Here is a 16,901-nt window from a genome sequence, read left to right as displayed (position 1 = left end):
TGGGAGGAGTCTGCAGTGATTTTTCCTGTCCGTTTCCTGACTCTGGAGGTGTACAGGTCTTGGATGGTGGGCAGGTTGGCACCCAGACAGTGATTGAGGTGCACAGAACAGACTCTATAACTGCGGTGTAAAACATGATCAGCAGCTCCTGGGGCAGGTTGTACTTCCTAAGCTGGCGCAGGAAGTACAACCTCTGCTGGGCCTTCTTGATGATTTTGTTGACATTAGGTTCCCACTTCAGGTTCCGGAGATTGTGGATCCCAGAAACCTGAAGGATTCCACAGCCAACACAGTGTTATTGAGGACGGTGAGGGGGGGCAGTGCTGGGGGGCTCCTCCTGAAGTCCACTGTCATCTCCACAGTCTGAAGCGTGTTCAGCTCCAGGTTGTTGCGACCGCACCACAGGACCAGCTGTTCAACTTCCCGCCTATATGCAGACTCATCATCATGACGGATGAGGCCGATGACTGATGTCGTCTGCAAATTTTAGGAGTTGAACAGATGGGTCTCCTGAGGTGCGGTCGTTGGTGTAGAGGGAGAAGAGCAGTGGGGAGAGCACGCATCCCTGGGTGCACCAGTGCTGACTGACCGGGTGCTGGATGTTGTTTCTCCCAGCCTCACCTGCTGCCTCCTGTCCGTCAGGAAGTTTGTAATCCACTGACAGGTGGAGGCAGGCACAGTGAGCTGGGTGAGTTTGGTGAGGAGGACTTCTGGGATGATGGTGTCGAACGCTGAGCTGAAGTCCACCAACAGCATCCTTGCGTCGGTCCCTGGGGAGTCGAGGTGTTGCAGGATGGAGTGCAGCCCCATGTTGACTGCATCATCCACTGACCTGTTTGCCGGGGAGGCAAACTGCAGAGGGTCCAGCAGGGGGCCTGTGATGCCCTTCAGATGGGTCAATACCAGTCTCTCAAGGACTTCATGACCACAGACGTCAGGGCGACGGGCCTGTAGTCATTCAGTCCAGTGATGGAGGATGTTTTGGGAACCGGGATGATGGTGGGCGTTTGAAGCAGGAGGACTTCCACACAGCTCCAGAGACCTGTTGAAGATCCGTGTGAAGATGGGGGCCAGCTGATCAGACAGGAGGTGACACACCGTCTGGGCCTGCTGCCTTCCTCGTCTTCTGTCTGAAAGAGCCGGCACATCCTCTTCACAGACCGTCAGTGCCGGTGGGGGTCAGGGGAGGAGGTGATAACAGGGATGCAGATGACTGTGTGAGGTCTGAGTTGGGCCGGGTGAGGGTGTGAATGTGGGGTGATCAAACCTGCAGTAAAACACATTCAGATCGTCAGCCAGTTGAGGGCTCTCCATGGAGTGGGGAGGGTTTCCTATGTGAGCGTGTCAGGAAATGATGACTCATGAGAAACATGAATCATCTGTATTAACATTGTATGTCACTATTCAGCAAATACATCGAAATATATATAATGTATTGTTATTTAATTTGTTAATGTGAGTTTACACTAAAAGTAAAAACAATGAAACAGAAACTTATGCTGTAATTATTTTGACAGCGGATTCATAGTTTGTTTCTAATAAAAAATAATCAATAAATAATCAGCTAAATGGTAATAAGATGCACTCTTGTAATGTTCTGCCATTATTTATTTTAATAATTTATTATCTAATAGTCGAAGCGTAATTATTTTTAAAATTAATATTTAAAATACGGTGTGAAATGTAAAAAAAGAAAAAATGGAGGGAAAAAAGCCCAAAGTGACGTCTTAAAATGTCTAGTTTGCTTCAATAACATTGTGTGTGTGTGTGTGTGGTGTGTGTGTATGTGTTCTGGTGGAGGTGTGAGCAGCTTCATTACTGGCTGACGTCTGCAAAGCTGAAAGATTTACGAGGAGCCACACCTCCAAAACACACACACGTACATGCACACACACGTGCACACACACATACACACACACGTGCACACACACATGCACACACGTCCTCATTCATAATTAAGCTCAGAAGGACGTCCGTCTCCTCTTCTATCTGCTGAGGCAGCAGAAATGCCTTCTGAGTGGCTCTGATCAATAAGCCGATCAGTCGGCCTTCCGGTGAAACCAGGAAACACAATAAATGTGTCGATGAAGAAGAATCAGACGTCGTGACTTCACTGGCAGGCGACGCCGAAATCCTCACAGACAAAGAGAAAAGTCAACCTCCGGGAAAAAGATGAGGGGGTTGTGGGTTAAAGGGATTGACACACACACACACAAACGCACACACACACACACACACACACACAAACGCACACACACACACGCGCGCGCAGACGGGTGGCCACTGTCTGGGGGAAACCCTCTTTTACATAAATAGATGGAGATTCCTGGTCCAGAGAAAAAATGTTCACCGCTCATGAAAACCAGAATGATCTCGACGTGGAGGAACGTACCAATGAGTGTACACACACACACACACACACGCACACACACGCACACACACACACAGAGACAGATACACACACACACACACACACAGACAGATACACACACACAAATACACAGACAGACAGACATACACACACACACACACACAAACACACACACACACAGACACACACACACACAAATACATACACACACACAGAGACAGACACAGACAGGCAAACACACAAATACATACACACACACACACAGAGACAGACAAAGACAGACAGACACACACACACACACAGAGACAGACAAAGACAGACAGACACACACACACACAAACACACACACACAGAGACAGACAAAGACAGACAGACAGACACACACACACACAAACACACACACACAGAGACAGACAAAGACAGACAGACACACACACACACACACAGAGACAGATAGAGAAAGACACACACACACATACACAAACACACATGCAAACACACGCATACACACTCCCATATACACACACGCACACATACACAAACACACACACCCAAACATATACGCGAACACACACACAGACACATGCATACACACACACACACAAAACAGACACACGCAAACACGCGCACGTATATATGCAAACACACACACGCAAATACTCACACACACATACACAGACACATGCATACACACATATATACCCGCGCACACATACACGCAAACACACACACGCAAACACGCACACATATATGCAAACACACACATACACACGCACACACACACACTCAAGGACACCTTTATCCCATTCTCACACACGCCCCCTTTTTGTTCCCCATACCCCCCCCCCTCTCCTCCCCTCCTCCTTCTCCATGGCAACGCAGAATGCCATAGCGATGATGTCACCCTCTCACATAAAAGAAAGAAAGAAGCATGACCTCATCCCCAGGTGCAGTTAACCCCTCCACCGCTGGGTGGATTCTCTATCAGGAAACCCCTCGGCCAATCAGGCGTCTCGCTCCCCTCGACAACACTCAGCAGCTTCCAGAGCTGCGTTAACCCCTCGAGGGCTTCACGTTTCTCTTTCTCTGAGTTTCCTTTGTGCCGGTTGAGCCGCCGCCGACTGACAGTCGTCTGTCTTGTTCCAGCGAGAGGAAATGATCATTAAACGAACTCCGGGAGCCGTGATGAGGTCCACCACCAGCTCTAATGGTCAGAGCGTCTCCAACAGACAGAAGACACTGAGCAGCCCAGTGACTCACTTCAGGTGAAATAAGTCAAGATAATCAAAGCTGTACATTTAACATTAGGATTTATGATTCAATTAATTGTCGTTATTGATTCGTCCGGGACATCTTAAGAATCCACAAACTTTAGTGGAACTGAGTACTGGAACTATCAGCATGCAGGCTATGAAAACGATCTTTCATATTTATAAGCTTCAAAATGTAGTCAGCTGATCTCCGACCGTCGGCCCCCATTAAAGTCCAAATATCATCACACACCTTCCTCAAAAGTTTATTTTAATTCATCATGTCGTTGAACCAATCAGCAGCGGGCGCCTGCAGCCGTGTTGATTTCGAGAGGTCGCCGCCGCCGCCGCCGTTTTTGTATGATGTCAGAGATAAAGTTGGGATGAAGTTGGATAGAAATCGAACTAGAATGCATTTCGCCCATTGAGATACAATCCAGTCTAATCATGCATCTGTAATACTCAGAGGTCACAAGAGCTGCTGTTGCATCATCGTAACGATCACACGGTCAATGGAGGAAGTCCAGCATTCACAGGTGTCATCGAGGAAACTCAATTCACTGACATCGTAGCGTGCAGGCTGCTATTGTATGATTAAGTGTCTTAAAGGGTACCTGTAGTGAAAGCGAATATGTAGCCAGATCAAAAGATAATGTGTTTCTAAAGGTTATTCATGCACTGACGGTCCAGTATTCAATAACAATACGTAGTTTAGGCTGTTCAAAGTCCTCAACTCCGACATGCGACATTGCACTGGAGCTTGAATATGTCGCGGGTGGTGTGACGTCACATCGTTGATAGATCGACAGCCAGCCACAGCGGATGTGTTCAGATACCAATATAAACAACGTCGAGCGCTCGCAAACAAATGCTGAGAGATTGATAATATGGACGATGAAAGATTGTCTGATTCAGCAACTGGATACTTGTTTGAACCTTTAAAAGCAGACTATCCCATTTAGTGAATTGTGACAGCGATGATAGCGATGATTCTGATGAAGTTGATGCGAAGGACCGCGGTCCAGATGCTTCACCGTGCGGACCGTGCACGCAAGTCGGCGGACGTTTGGTGCAGTTGTGGGAAATGTGTGCTACAAAAAACAGACATAGAGTGCATTTGTTGTAAAGAACACGAACTTATGTCCGATGATATAGTGTCATTAGACCTCATCTGCTTCACACAAAAGCGTGAGCTTGATAGCTACATCGCGCATAAGCCAGCGCTGGAGATGTCTTTCATTGATGCAATGTTCGCCCACATGTTCGGGGTGCTAGTGACTTTTCTTTGCTCCGTCCGTCCCGATGCGCGCAAACCGGTGTCGGAGCTCCGCGCAGAGACGGCGGGCAGAGGACTGTCAACGCAACACGTAGAGACAGAAATGACGTGCTGCTGCTGTAATGTGGCGCTATAGAGAAAGTGACAGGGGGGCGGGCCCATTTTTTTTAATGTCATGCGATCTACCAATACTACGCCGCGATCGACTGGCATTTCGCCGCGATCGACGTATTGAGCACCCCTGATATAGATTGTGTAATTCTTGAGGCCACCGATCTATCCCAAGAAGCAACGCGTGTAGAAGTGGCTCCGGATTGGCTGAATTCCTTTCAACGACTCAACGTCATAGTTAGCTTTGACATGAGTAAATAACTAGCAAAATGGCTGCGCCCTGAAGCGTTCACGGACTCGGAATGTTGACAAAGAAATGTAAATCCTCGGGCTATGCGTGACTTGTTGACAATAGCGGCGGGGTAAATATGATTTATTTGATGCGCCGAATGGATGTAGCACATTGTTGTTTTGCACTACAGGTACCCTTTAAAGAAAAATGTGTTTTATGAAACGATCAAAGGTCAAACAGAAAAGTGACAGGACTCAAAAAAAAGAGAGAAAACGAGGGCGTTTAATCTTCTTTCTGCACATGCGAGGTTAAACGCACTTTGAAAAAAAAATATATATATATAATACTTTAATCGCACCTTAAGAAATATATATAATACTTTAATCGCACTTTGAAAAAAAAAATTATATATATAATACTTTGATCGCACCTTGAAAAATATATATATATATATATAATACTTTAATCGCACTTTGAAATATATATATATATATATATATTATACTTTAATCGCACTTTGAAAATTACATTCTGTCCCGTTCAGATCGGGCTTTAAACCTTGCATGTGAAGAAAGAAGTATTATATATATATATATTATATATATATTTTTAGATATATATTTTTAGATATATATATATAATATATATATAAATATATATATATATAAATATAAATATATATATATATCTCACACACACTCACACGAACACACATACGTCTGGTTAAAGCTGATGATGTGTAACATCGACGGAAATATCCGATGATAATAATAATAAAGTCCACCACACACTCACACACACACACATACTCACACACACCATGCCCGTCACATGCAGGACAGCAGGGTTTGATTCATTGTCTAGCTGAGACAAAAAGAGGGAAGTCACTATGAAATGTGTCTTTGCTTCCAGAGACAGACGAGTGACGTCACGAGGGAAGAGAGACGCCACTCAGAGAGAAACCGGTCATCACCTGAACCCACCTGTCAATCACCAGAACCCAGAGGGACTGAACCCACCTGTCATCACCACATCCCTCAACACTCCATTAACAGAACCCACCTCTCCAGGATGGACAGAATAGAAGTCATGTGACCAGAATGAAGAGTTACATGAACACATTCAATGAATATGACAGAGTGAATAGTTCGTAGACATGGACCACGATCCAGACCTCCACCACCCCCTTTCTGCATGTCCCACCCTCTCGCTCTCTCCCTCTCCCCATCTCTCCCTCCCTCCTCTCTCCTTCTCTCCTCTCACTCCCTCTCCTTCCTTACTCTCTCCCTCTCTCTCGCTCCCTCTCACACTGTCATCTGTCAAATGGCAAAGAGAAACAACCTCTAAAACATCGACCAAAGTAACGTCCTCCTCAAACTAGAAGCTCAACACACTTCCATCCTCTCTCTCCCTCCCATCCTCCTCAAACTAGAAGCTCAACACACTTCCATCCTCGTTCCTTTCCTTCTGGTCCCACTTACTTCGCTCCTCGCTCCTCTTCGTCACCCCAGGGTGCCGCGGTCCCGTCTTGACTCATGTCAGCAGCTCTGATGCTGTGACACCCGTCAGCGACTTCACTGTCTCTCTCCCTTCCTCCACTTCCTCTCGGGGGGGGGGGGGGGGGGGGGTCATGCTTCTCCATCAACTGTTTCCTGTCCTCTAGGCCCCTCCCACTTCACAGCCTTTTCTTCTTTCTTTTTTTTCATCCACCATTCAGTCATCGCCGGTCATGGGAAACTCCTCATTCCTGTCCTTTTCTTTTAATACACTCACTTGTTGCTGTGACGCATCGTCTCAGAAACACATTTACGTAGCTTAACCCACACAAACAGAAACCAGCTGGGCCAGAGATCCTCAGACTGATCCTCAGACATCTCCATGAAACCTTCAATCAGACAGTATTGGGGTTATCGACGTATATTTATGCAAATCTATTTTCAAGAAATTAAAGTTCACCAAGTCAAATATGGTTTAATAAACAATTTAATTGGGGTACATATAAAACAATATATATCTCTCCCTCTCTCTCTCTCCCTATCTCGTTATCCCTCTCCCTCTCTCTCCCTCCCTCCCTCCCCCTCTCTCGTTAGCCCTCTCCCTCTCTCCCTATCTCCCTCCCTCTTCCCCTCTCTCGTTATCCCTCTCCCTCTCTCCCTCCCTCTCTCTCTCTCCCCCTCTCGTTATCCCTCTCCCTCTCCCCCTCTCGTTATCCCTCTCCCTCTCCCTCCCTCTCTCTCCCTCTCCCTCCCTCTCTCTCCCTCCCTCTCCCTATCTCCCTCCCTCTCTCTCCCTCCCCCTCTCATTATCCCTCTCCCTCTCTCTCCCTATCTCCTTCCCTCTCCCTCCCTCTCTTTCTCCCTCCCTCTCTCGTTATCCCTCTCCCTATCTCTCATTATCCCTCTCTCTCCCTATCTCCCTCCCTCTCTTTCTCCCTCTCTCGTTATCCCTCTCCCCCGCCCTCTCTCTCCCTCCCCCTCTCATTATCCCTCTCCCTCCCTCTCTCTCCCTCCCTCTCTCGTTATCCCTCTCCCTATCTCCCTCCCTCTCTCTCCCTCCCCCTCTCTCATTATCCCTCTCCCTCCCTCTCTTTCTCCCTCTCTCTCCCTCCCTCTCTCGTTATCCCTCTCCCTATCTCCTCTCCTCCCCTCTCTCGTTATCCTCTCCTCTCTCTCCCTATCTCCCTCCCTCCCCCTCCCTCTTTCTCTCCCTCCCTCCCTCTCTCTTTATCCCTCTCCCTCCCTCTCCCTCCCTCTCTCGTTATCCCTCTCCATATCTCCCTCCCTCTCTCTCCCTCTCTCTCCCTCCCCCTCTCATTATCCTCTCCTCTCTCTCCCTATCTCCCTCCCTCTCCCTCCCTCTTTCTCTCCCTCCCTCCCTCCCCCTCTCTCTTTATCCCTCTCCCTATCTCCCTCCCTCTCTCTCCCTCTCTCCCCCTCTCTTTATCCCTCTTCCTCTCTCTCTCCCTCTCTCTCTTTCCCTTTCTCTCCTTACCTCCCCCTCTCTCTCAATCCCCTCCCTCTCTCCCTCCCTCTCCCTCCCTCCCCCTCTCTCTTTATCCCTCTCCCTCTCTCTCCCTTTTTAAAGAAAACATATCAGCTAATAAACTGACGAGCTGTTTTCTTAAAACTCTAGAACGGGCGCTCGGTAGAGTGCATACCTTCGCCGCAGCCACTTTTTTAGTACCTTTTCATGACCTTGACCTTTGACCCGATCGATCCCAAAATCTAATCAAATGGTCCCCGGATAATAACCAATCATCCCACCAAATTTCATGCGATTCGGTTTAATACTTTTTGAGTTATGCGAATAACACACAAACACACACACACACACAAATACAAATGAATAAATACACAGCGATCAAAACATAACCTTCCGCATTCTCAGAATGCGAAGGTAATAATATCGATATCGATATCTCCTTCAAAACGGTCGTATTAATGAGTAACGCCTGTGACTAGGTGGTGAGGCCTCTGCACGATGCATGCGACTAAACATAAGGGAGCCCGTTAGAATTACAGGTGACGCATTCAGATTCAGATACAAAGCCCAGAGATATTTATTTTTAATATCATATACGATGCGTCATAAAGAAAAAAGCATCACTGCACCATTAACACTGTCCGAGTTCAATGTCGAGGTCCTGAAACCAGACACACGGGAGCCATGAATCGGCCGTCACGTCCTGCAGCTTCTGTCGCCGGGCAGATTTTATCTGCGGGTAAGAAACGGCTGAGTCACTGCAGCCCTTTATTTGCGCCACACTTTTCCGAGTTCAGTGTCGAGGTTGAAAAATCTACAACCAGACACGCACAGGAGCCATGAACCGCCCATCGCCTCCTGCAGTCTCTGTTACCGGGCAGATTTCATCTGCGGGTAAGAAACGGCTGAGTCACTGCAGCCCTTTATTTACGACGCAGATGAGATTTGAGACCACATCTATACGCACGATTATGGCTGTAATTATTTCGTGATCTTTAATCTTTTATATAGATGCCGACAGCTCGTTCAGATGCGAGTCACTGAGTACTTAGTGTGTACTTCGTGTAGAGGGACAGATGGAGGAAGGAGTGTGTCCGACAGCACACGGTGGCAGTGGAGGATCTGCAAGCTTGCAAAAAAAAAAAAGAAACAGCTTCATCTCTCTATTCATGAACAGCTGTGTCACACGACTGAATATGAAAAGAATCAATCGGCAACACTAGAATAACGATGTTTATGATCAGTGGACGCACGCTGGCTGTAGAAGAAGAGGTTGAGGTGCTGACGAAGCCCTCGTCTCCCTTTGGGACGACTGGTGCAGCAGGAATATTTTAATATTGGGAGCGGGACGCTGCTGCACTGCAGAGAGACTGCAGTGGAAAAACAAAATCATATGGATACGACGGTTATTCTCATCTGCGTTAGCTTGTTTTGTTTAATGCACATTTCTAAAAAGCTGTTGTTATCAATCTGGCAAAGAAACGTGAATAATTAATCCAGTGATTCTATATCGACTGAATATAATTAGGACGAGAATGTAAAATGCAAATTCAAACACAGTGAATGAAAAACGTGAGATCATAAAGGATCATCGTGCGAATGAAATCCTCTTATTCCTCGTTCCCTGGAGGCAACACGAGGGCGGGACTGTCCCCAGAGTCTCCAGTCCTTTCATATGACGATGCTACATGGAGCTGCTTTAACTTAATCCCCTTTAAATCTAATTAAATGACGATAAAAATCACAGCGAGCATCGGGGGAGCCTTTTCAGAAATATTGAATGAATAAATAAATATGTTTAATGTAGCAGAGAAGCTTTTGGTCACTGCAGAACTGTAAAGGTACATAAAATGGAATTCGGCAATACATTTACTTTGGAGCATCTAAACAAAAAATGTGGGGACTTTAAATTATCCGCAACTTTTGTGAATTTACTGTTGGTCTCAAAAGGAAAGACACAGGTGTAAATGATGAAATGACTGCGTTTCATGCAGCTGCTTCAGTTTAAGGGTCCTGCTGTCACACACGTGGTTTTAGTAACCTTTTATTATTTATTTATTATCATTATAACCATGTTTAAGCTAGCTCGCTCGAGCTACGAGCTAGCGCGAGCTATGAACTACGAACTACAAGCCACAAGCTACAAACTACGAGCTACAAGCTAAGAGCTAGCGAAAGCTACGGGCTACGAGCTAGCACAAGCTACGAGATATGAGCTAGCGTAAGCTACGACCTATGAGCTAGCGCAAGCTACGAGCTAGCGCAAGCTACGAGCGCGACAGTCTGATATCCGTTTGTTGTCAGTGCTCCATGAGAACGGCTTTTACAGGAAATATGGCCGAAGAGGTTTTTAATGTCGTCATTGTCAATCGTTGTTTTGTGTTTGTTTGTTTTTTAAAGTATCGGTTCAGGCACCGGTATCGTTTTAAAAGTACCGGTTTAGCACCGGTAGCGGAAGAAAACCAAACGATACCCATCCCTATTTACGACAGGCGTCACGTTTACCCTCCAGCTTTATTAATCTTACAAATACGTCGAGCTGTTTGTGTTTTCTGTGTCTCCTTTTTGTAATAAAATCCCTCTGAGCAAAAGAGTCCGGGACGTCATCTTGTTGATGTTTACAGGATATTCTGCCATCTGTGGTGTCGCTCCGCTTTTCTTTCACTACGCAGTCGTTTAAAACCCGTGTGGAATATTTTTCAGCTCATGTTTCACCGCTCCGATCTTCTTCTGTTTATTATAAACAAACCACTGTCAGTTTTATTAACCTGCGTAATGCATTTTTGGTTAAAAAATAAAATTGTAATACACAGCGCTGCGTCTGATTTATTAGCAGATATATAATATTCAGTTTATGAACTCACACTTGTATTTTATTGAATATTTACATAACAATGATTATTTTTTTATATTATACTTGATTTATTTATTTAGGTATTTTTACAGAAATACAACCTTCAAAAGTAAGAATGCATAATAATAATACAACCTAAAAATATATCAAATTAAAATTAAACATGCCAAGAAGGACCATAAGGACAAATAAAAAATAGATGTTAAAGCAGGAAAATAATTATAAATAAGGAAGCGAAACAAATATTTTAAACTTATATATATGGGTTGCATCTTAGTGAAACATATCGTCTCCACGTCCTCTTCACTGGAGCAATGCTATATATTTCAGCAGCGGGCAGCGTATATTTTTTTTGTTTGGATTTAAACTCAGATCCTCGAGTCCCACGAGTCCATTTTTTTCTCGTCTGACTAGCGAGGCCGTCTTAAATCCTCCTGTTTCTATGACGATCCTGCTGCTCCTCCCTGAGGATTTGGATCTGGGGTCAAAAAAAGATTCCCTGTGAGTTCTAGTCGCGTCGTGGGAGGTAAGAACACATCTGGAGGATTTCTTGGAGGATGCAAGACTTCCTGGGATGATATGTGACACCTCAAAGAGGAGTTTGAGGGAGCTGTGGCATGACGCTCTAAGGATGGTAGAGTTCCAAAGAAATGCAACGAAGTGCTTTTATTTCATGTCAAAGCACAAAACTGCATAAAAATGGAAAACAAACAAAAAGGTGGGAACGATGTTCACGCACAGAAATGCACTCAAGTAAAACTCCCTTTCTGTACTCTCTCATCTCACACACACACACACACAGACTTGAACTCGCATACCCGTGAGGACTTGACTAGGCGGTGTCGCGTGGGGACACAACTTTCACACACACACACAGACTTGAACTCGCAGACCCGTGAGGACTTGACTAGGAGGTGTCGCGTGGGGACACAATTTTCACACACACAAACTCAAACACAAACACAACCACACACACACTTTCCGTGGGAAATCATTAACAAGAAATTGAGAGGTGATTTTTCTACGTTGTAAATGGAGGAGTGACGTTGACAATGCAGATTTAAAAAGCATTTCAAGAAAAGAGTCACTTTTTTTTACCTGTTCTCTTTCCGAGAAAAGATACCCAGAGCTAATCAGCGCTACGTACCTCAAGCACGTAAAAACGTACACGCTGCACCTAAAACCTAAAAGCTAGCATGTCCTATATTTAGATTCTACATCATCAACAACAACAAAAACATGGCCGCTAACAAGACCGCCTCTTCGACGACATCGACCAATCACAGCGCGTTAACCTCACGTGGCGCCGTACGTCCCCACAAATGTATGATTGCCGATACTGCCGGCAACGACACACAGACTGACTGTCAAGTAATGTGTGGAGAGAAAAAAAACAATATCTGTGGTTCTCTAGTTAGACAGTAAATTATCTGATTGAGACTTTAAGTTTCTTATTATTAACTGTAAGGAACTTAGATTATTTCTGAATGTCGTGAGGAAAATGACTGGTTCAACTATCCTGAGTACTGAAGTCTAGTTCGAATTAACGAAATAGTTTGAACGTGTAACAGTTTAGCTCCACACCTTCCTTTTTGTATTAGTTGTTTTCATCCTGTCTCACTAACTATCACGTCATTCCAGATCCTGCTTCCCATCTCGTCAGTCCAACTCCCTTCACCTGCCTCTGGTCACTCCCTCGTTAGTCCCTCATTACCTTCACCTGGTCTTCATGCCCGTCTCACCTGTTGCCCATTCCCTCGTTAGTCCCCGTCTACTTAGGTTCCCTCACTTGTCCTTTGCCAGATTGTCTTGTGTTTTCATGCCAAGCCCTCAAGCGTTCCACAGTGTGTTTGTTTATTCTGTCTGTTCCGTTCCTGACAACACTTCCAGTAAAGGATCTTTATCAGCATTATCTGTCTCCTGAGTTGTGCATTTGGGTCCACCCTAATCCCGGCGTGACAGAACGTGAATCAGCCTTTGAGAAAACAAGCCTGACTTCAACCTAGTTATTTCTGTCTTATTATTATTATCCATATGAATTGTATATTTATTGTGTTGCTGTGTCTTGATGCTTTGCCAAATATTGTTGTTGCAACATTCACGCCAATAAAGTATATTGAGAGTGAGAGAGAGAGAGAAAGAGAAAGAGAGAGGGAGAGCTGAGGGAGGGAGAGAGGAGGAGGGAGAGAGAGTGGGAGGGAGAGGGAGAGAGAGAGATAGAGAGCTGTGTCTTGATGCTTTGGCAAATATTGTTGTTGCAACATTCATGCCAATAAAGCCTATTCAATAGAGAGAGAGAGAGATGAATTGCAAACAAAGGGTCGATTCATTTTCCGTCCAGTGACCATCACGTCATGGACTGATTGTTTCATTCTCTCATCATGGCAGCAGAGCCACCGCTGCCCTCTTGAAGACGTTTCTATGTGAACGTGTTTCAGCGCGTTGCTATAGAAACGTAGAAACTGACCTGAAGCAGGCGGTGTGCCAGTCGGCGCCGAGGGCCTGGAGGTACTGCTCATCGCGGACCCTCTGTTTGCATCCCGCACAGACGGGCAAACTCCCTCTGGCTGCAACACGAGAGAGACGGAGGTTACAGGGCGGACTGGTACCCATCGGGGTTGACGGCTCCGCCTCGGATCAAGAGCACGTCTTTGATGGCGTGGAGTAATCGCCGATGCGTGTTTGCATGTGGCTGTTATCTCTGCTCTCGTTGAGCCTTCAATGCAAATCCTCACGGAGGCTCCAGATATGGAAAAAACACAGAAAATACTTCATCATAACAGACGACAACAACTCATATCACGTCATAACATCTAGTTCATCAAGAAAACTTTTTTGTTGTCCCTTCAAAATAAAGGTTAGTGCACGTGGTCACTTCAAAATAAAGGTTAGTGCATGTTGTCCCTTCAGAGTAAAGGTTTGTGCTGTAAAAGTTGATTAAATGACTCAGAAATGTCTTTGTTTTTGTTTCTGGAAACATTGGAGCAAGTTTTTGTTTGTTTTTGTGACTTTTTAACTGCAGTGATTGTATCTGTGTCCTTGTATTGTATTTTATACACTACCGTTCAAAAGTTTGGGGTCATCCAGACAATTTCGTGTCTTCCATGAAAACTCACACTTTTATTTATCAAATGAATTGAAAATTGAATAGAAAATATAGTCAAGACATTGACAAGGTTAGAAATAATGATTAATATTTGAAGTATTAATTTTGTTCTTCAAACTTAAAGCTCAAAGGAAGGCCAGTTGTATAGCTTATATCACCAGCATAACTGTTTTCAGCTGTGCTAAGATAATTGCACAAGGGTTTTCTAATCAGATATTAGTCTTCTAAGGCGATTAGCAAACACAATGTACCATTAGAACACTGGAGTGATAGTTGGTGGAAATGGGCCTCTATACACCTCTGGAGATATTTCATTAGAAACCAGACGTTTCCACCTAGAATAGTCATTTACCACATTAACAATGTATAGTGTGTATTTTTGATTAATGTTATCTTTATTGAAAAAACAGTGCTTTTCTTTGAAAAATAAAGACATTTCTAAGTGACCCCAAACTTTTGAACGGTAGTGTATATTGTTGTTGTATTTGTGTTTGTTGCTTTATGGACTTATGAGTCTGGGATGAAATAAATATAAAGACACTAAAACATGTGACAAAGTTCTTCTGCAGCCTGAGAGCAACACGCCATCTCTCAAATGCTAAACGGCGATAAACAAGAACAATGTGCTGAACACGGATCAATTCAGATTCACTCTGCAACACAACGTCTGTATATCACTGGATCAATGTTGGATAACAGGAGAAAGTATCGCATCAGCGCTCTGATTATTCCACCATCCTTCGATCCGAACGCCGCCGCGTTGGCTCAGGACTCGTGCGGTCGGCTCGTTGCCGTAATGAAAGAGGGAGTCGCCCTGGCTGGAGTTCAGAATCGATCGCGTCGTCTGGTTTGTGCTGATGTCTTTTTATCTGCTCTCCCTCCACGTCACCTCTTTACTCTGAGTCGCCTCGTCTCTTTTCTCGTGTGCATTCCTTTACTGGACCTATGCTGTCTGCAAATACCTGAGTAAAAGGCACACAAAGACACCTGCGTTTCACACACACACACACACACACACACACACACACACACACACACACTGTGTAACCTGTGCAGGTGTCCCCACCCCTCCCAACTCATTACTCACCGAAACTCTCGCAGCACTTCCTCCTGCGCAGTGAGTCATCACATTAAAGGTCAAGACGATGACAATAGTAACTCTGAATGCACTTTAACTGTTTGTTACAAATATTTACAGTAATATACACATTATTACACCTAAAGCTTGTTTTCGAGCAATTGCTCCCACCACTTATTAAAACAAAACAATATCCACTTGCGTTAGTTCTGACCACTTAAATAGAAATATACGTTTCGCCTTGTTTTAAAGTGCAAAATAAGTGGAATAAAGAGCTAAGATTATCGGGAAATGAAACATGAATATATTAGTTAATCATCTAACAACCAGCAATCATGTGCTAGCTTTATTCAATTATGGTTCCTCACAACAACTTTATTGAGTTAAAACTGTGTCATTATTAGAGCCATTAATAAATCAATATCAGTCACTCAGAAGGAGATATCTGAGGATCATTTTGGGGATCGATGATCTTCGATGAGCCTCTGCAGCTCCTCGTCACTTCAACTTGGGAGATGTTTTATAGCAGGACAATAACTTCATGCTGCACCTTTTTAAACGGTGTAATGTATGCATCTCACCGTAGTCCCTGTTATTAGTTTATTAATTCAACTTGCTGTTCACAAGCATAACATATATATCTGTTCATGTTAGACACGATGTGCATCATGGCCTGAGGATGACCGCTGCATCCGGAGAAAACATGGCTTCAGTTGCAGCGCATTATGAACACACACACACACACACACACACACACACACAACATGACGCTGCACGTACAACCAGTGCGACACGATAAGCGACACCCAAAGTGGGAGAAATAGTGTAAAGCATGACGTCAACAGACAGTTTGGGGTCTCTTTCGTCTCCCGCCGCCGCCCTCCGGCTCGCCTCCCCCCGGCGGCTCCTCACCTTCCTCCTCTCCCATGCGTTCGTCCTTCCAGGTGCAGCAGAGCAGCATCAACCTCATTTACTCTCCGGGACAAACCAAACGAGCTCCGGTAACCGGTGTGTCCGTCCGGTGACCAGCACCACCAGCACCACCAGCACCACCAGCACCACCAGCACCACCAGCACCACCTCCACCACCACCGCAGCAGCAGCAGCACGCGCCCAGCGGTCGTGTCGCTCGTGCTTCGAGGGGCCCTGCGCGGCTCTTCCTCCCGGGCTGCGCGCGCGCTTCATTCAAGAGAGCTGCTGACCAATGACGGGGTGGGGGGGGGGGGGGGGGGGACCCGCCCTGCTTGAGTTAATGCATGGCTGGGGGAGGGGGGGGGGGCGTGCAGGGTTCACAACATATCTAATTGAACCTCTGTTTGTGTTACTGATATTTTCACAGCCGTAAACAAGGTAAACACGAAGCTATTTTTAAAAACAATGCATATGTGTTTTTGTGGATTTAAAGAGCATATAACTAAGTGTATGTGTACTGCTATGGTGGTAGCATTGGTTGTAATGTGCGCGAAAGGAAGGAGGTGTAAAAAGGGACTTGAGTCGAATGTTTCAGTTTGAGGATGAACTTTTAAAATAAGTCCAAAAGTTCTCTGATTTAAATGAAGCGTTTCGTTTAAGGACAACTAAACGACGGCATCTTCACAATTCTTAAGTTGGTATCACTAAGTTATTCTCCAGTAGAAGTAT

At 45.2% G+C, this 16,901-nt stretch overlaps 1 protein-coding gene across 2 annotated transcripts in view; it reads right to left on the bottom strand.

Annotated features, from left to right (window-relative positions):
• Window positions 1–16,381, bottom strand: part of limk1a (LIM domain kinase 1a) — a 56,310-nt gene extending 39,929 nt beyond the window's left edge. The window contains exons 1-2 of one of the 2 annotated variants that reach the window (XM_056440930.1): window positions 16,173–16,381; window positions 13,544–13,643 (exon numbers count right to left, since the gene is read on the bottom strand). In XM_056440930.1, coding sequence (XP_056296905.1) covers window positions 13,544–13,643; window positions 16,173–16,230 — 158 coding nt within the window. In that variant the 5' untranslated portion in view covers window positions 16,231–16,381. Of the gene's footprint in view, window positions 1–13,543; window positions 13,817–16,172 lie in introns of both variants that reach the window. The other variant, XM_056440931.1, reaches the window with a different exon arrangement.
• Window positions 16,382–16,901: the final 520 nt, after the last annotated feature.

This window comes from Pseudoliparis swirei, chromosome 20, assembly GCF_029220125.1.
Source record: "Pseudoliparis swirei isolate HS2019 ecotype Mariana Trench chromosome 20, NWPU_hadal_v1, whole genome shotgun sequence".
Classification (NCBI taxonomy): domain Eukaryota; kingdom Metazoa; phylum Chordata; class Actinopteri; order Perciformes; family Liparidae; genus Pseudoliparis; species Pseudoliparis swirei.
The sequence above is the reverse complement of the archived record's forward strand: the minus strand, read 5'-3'. Positions and strand labels throughout refer to the sequence as shown.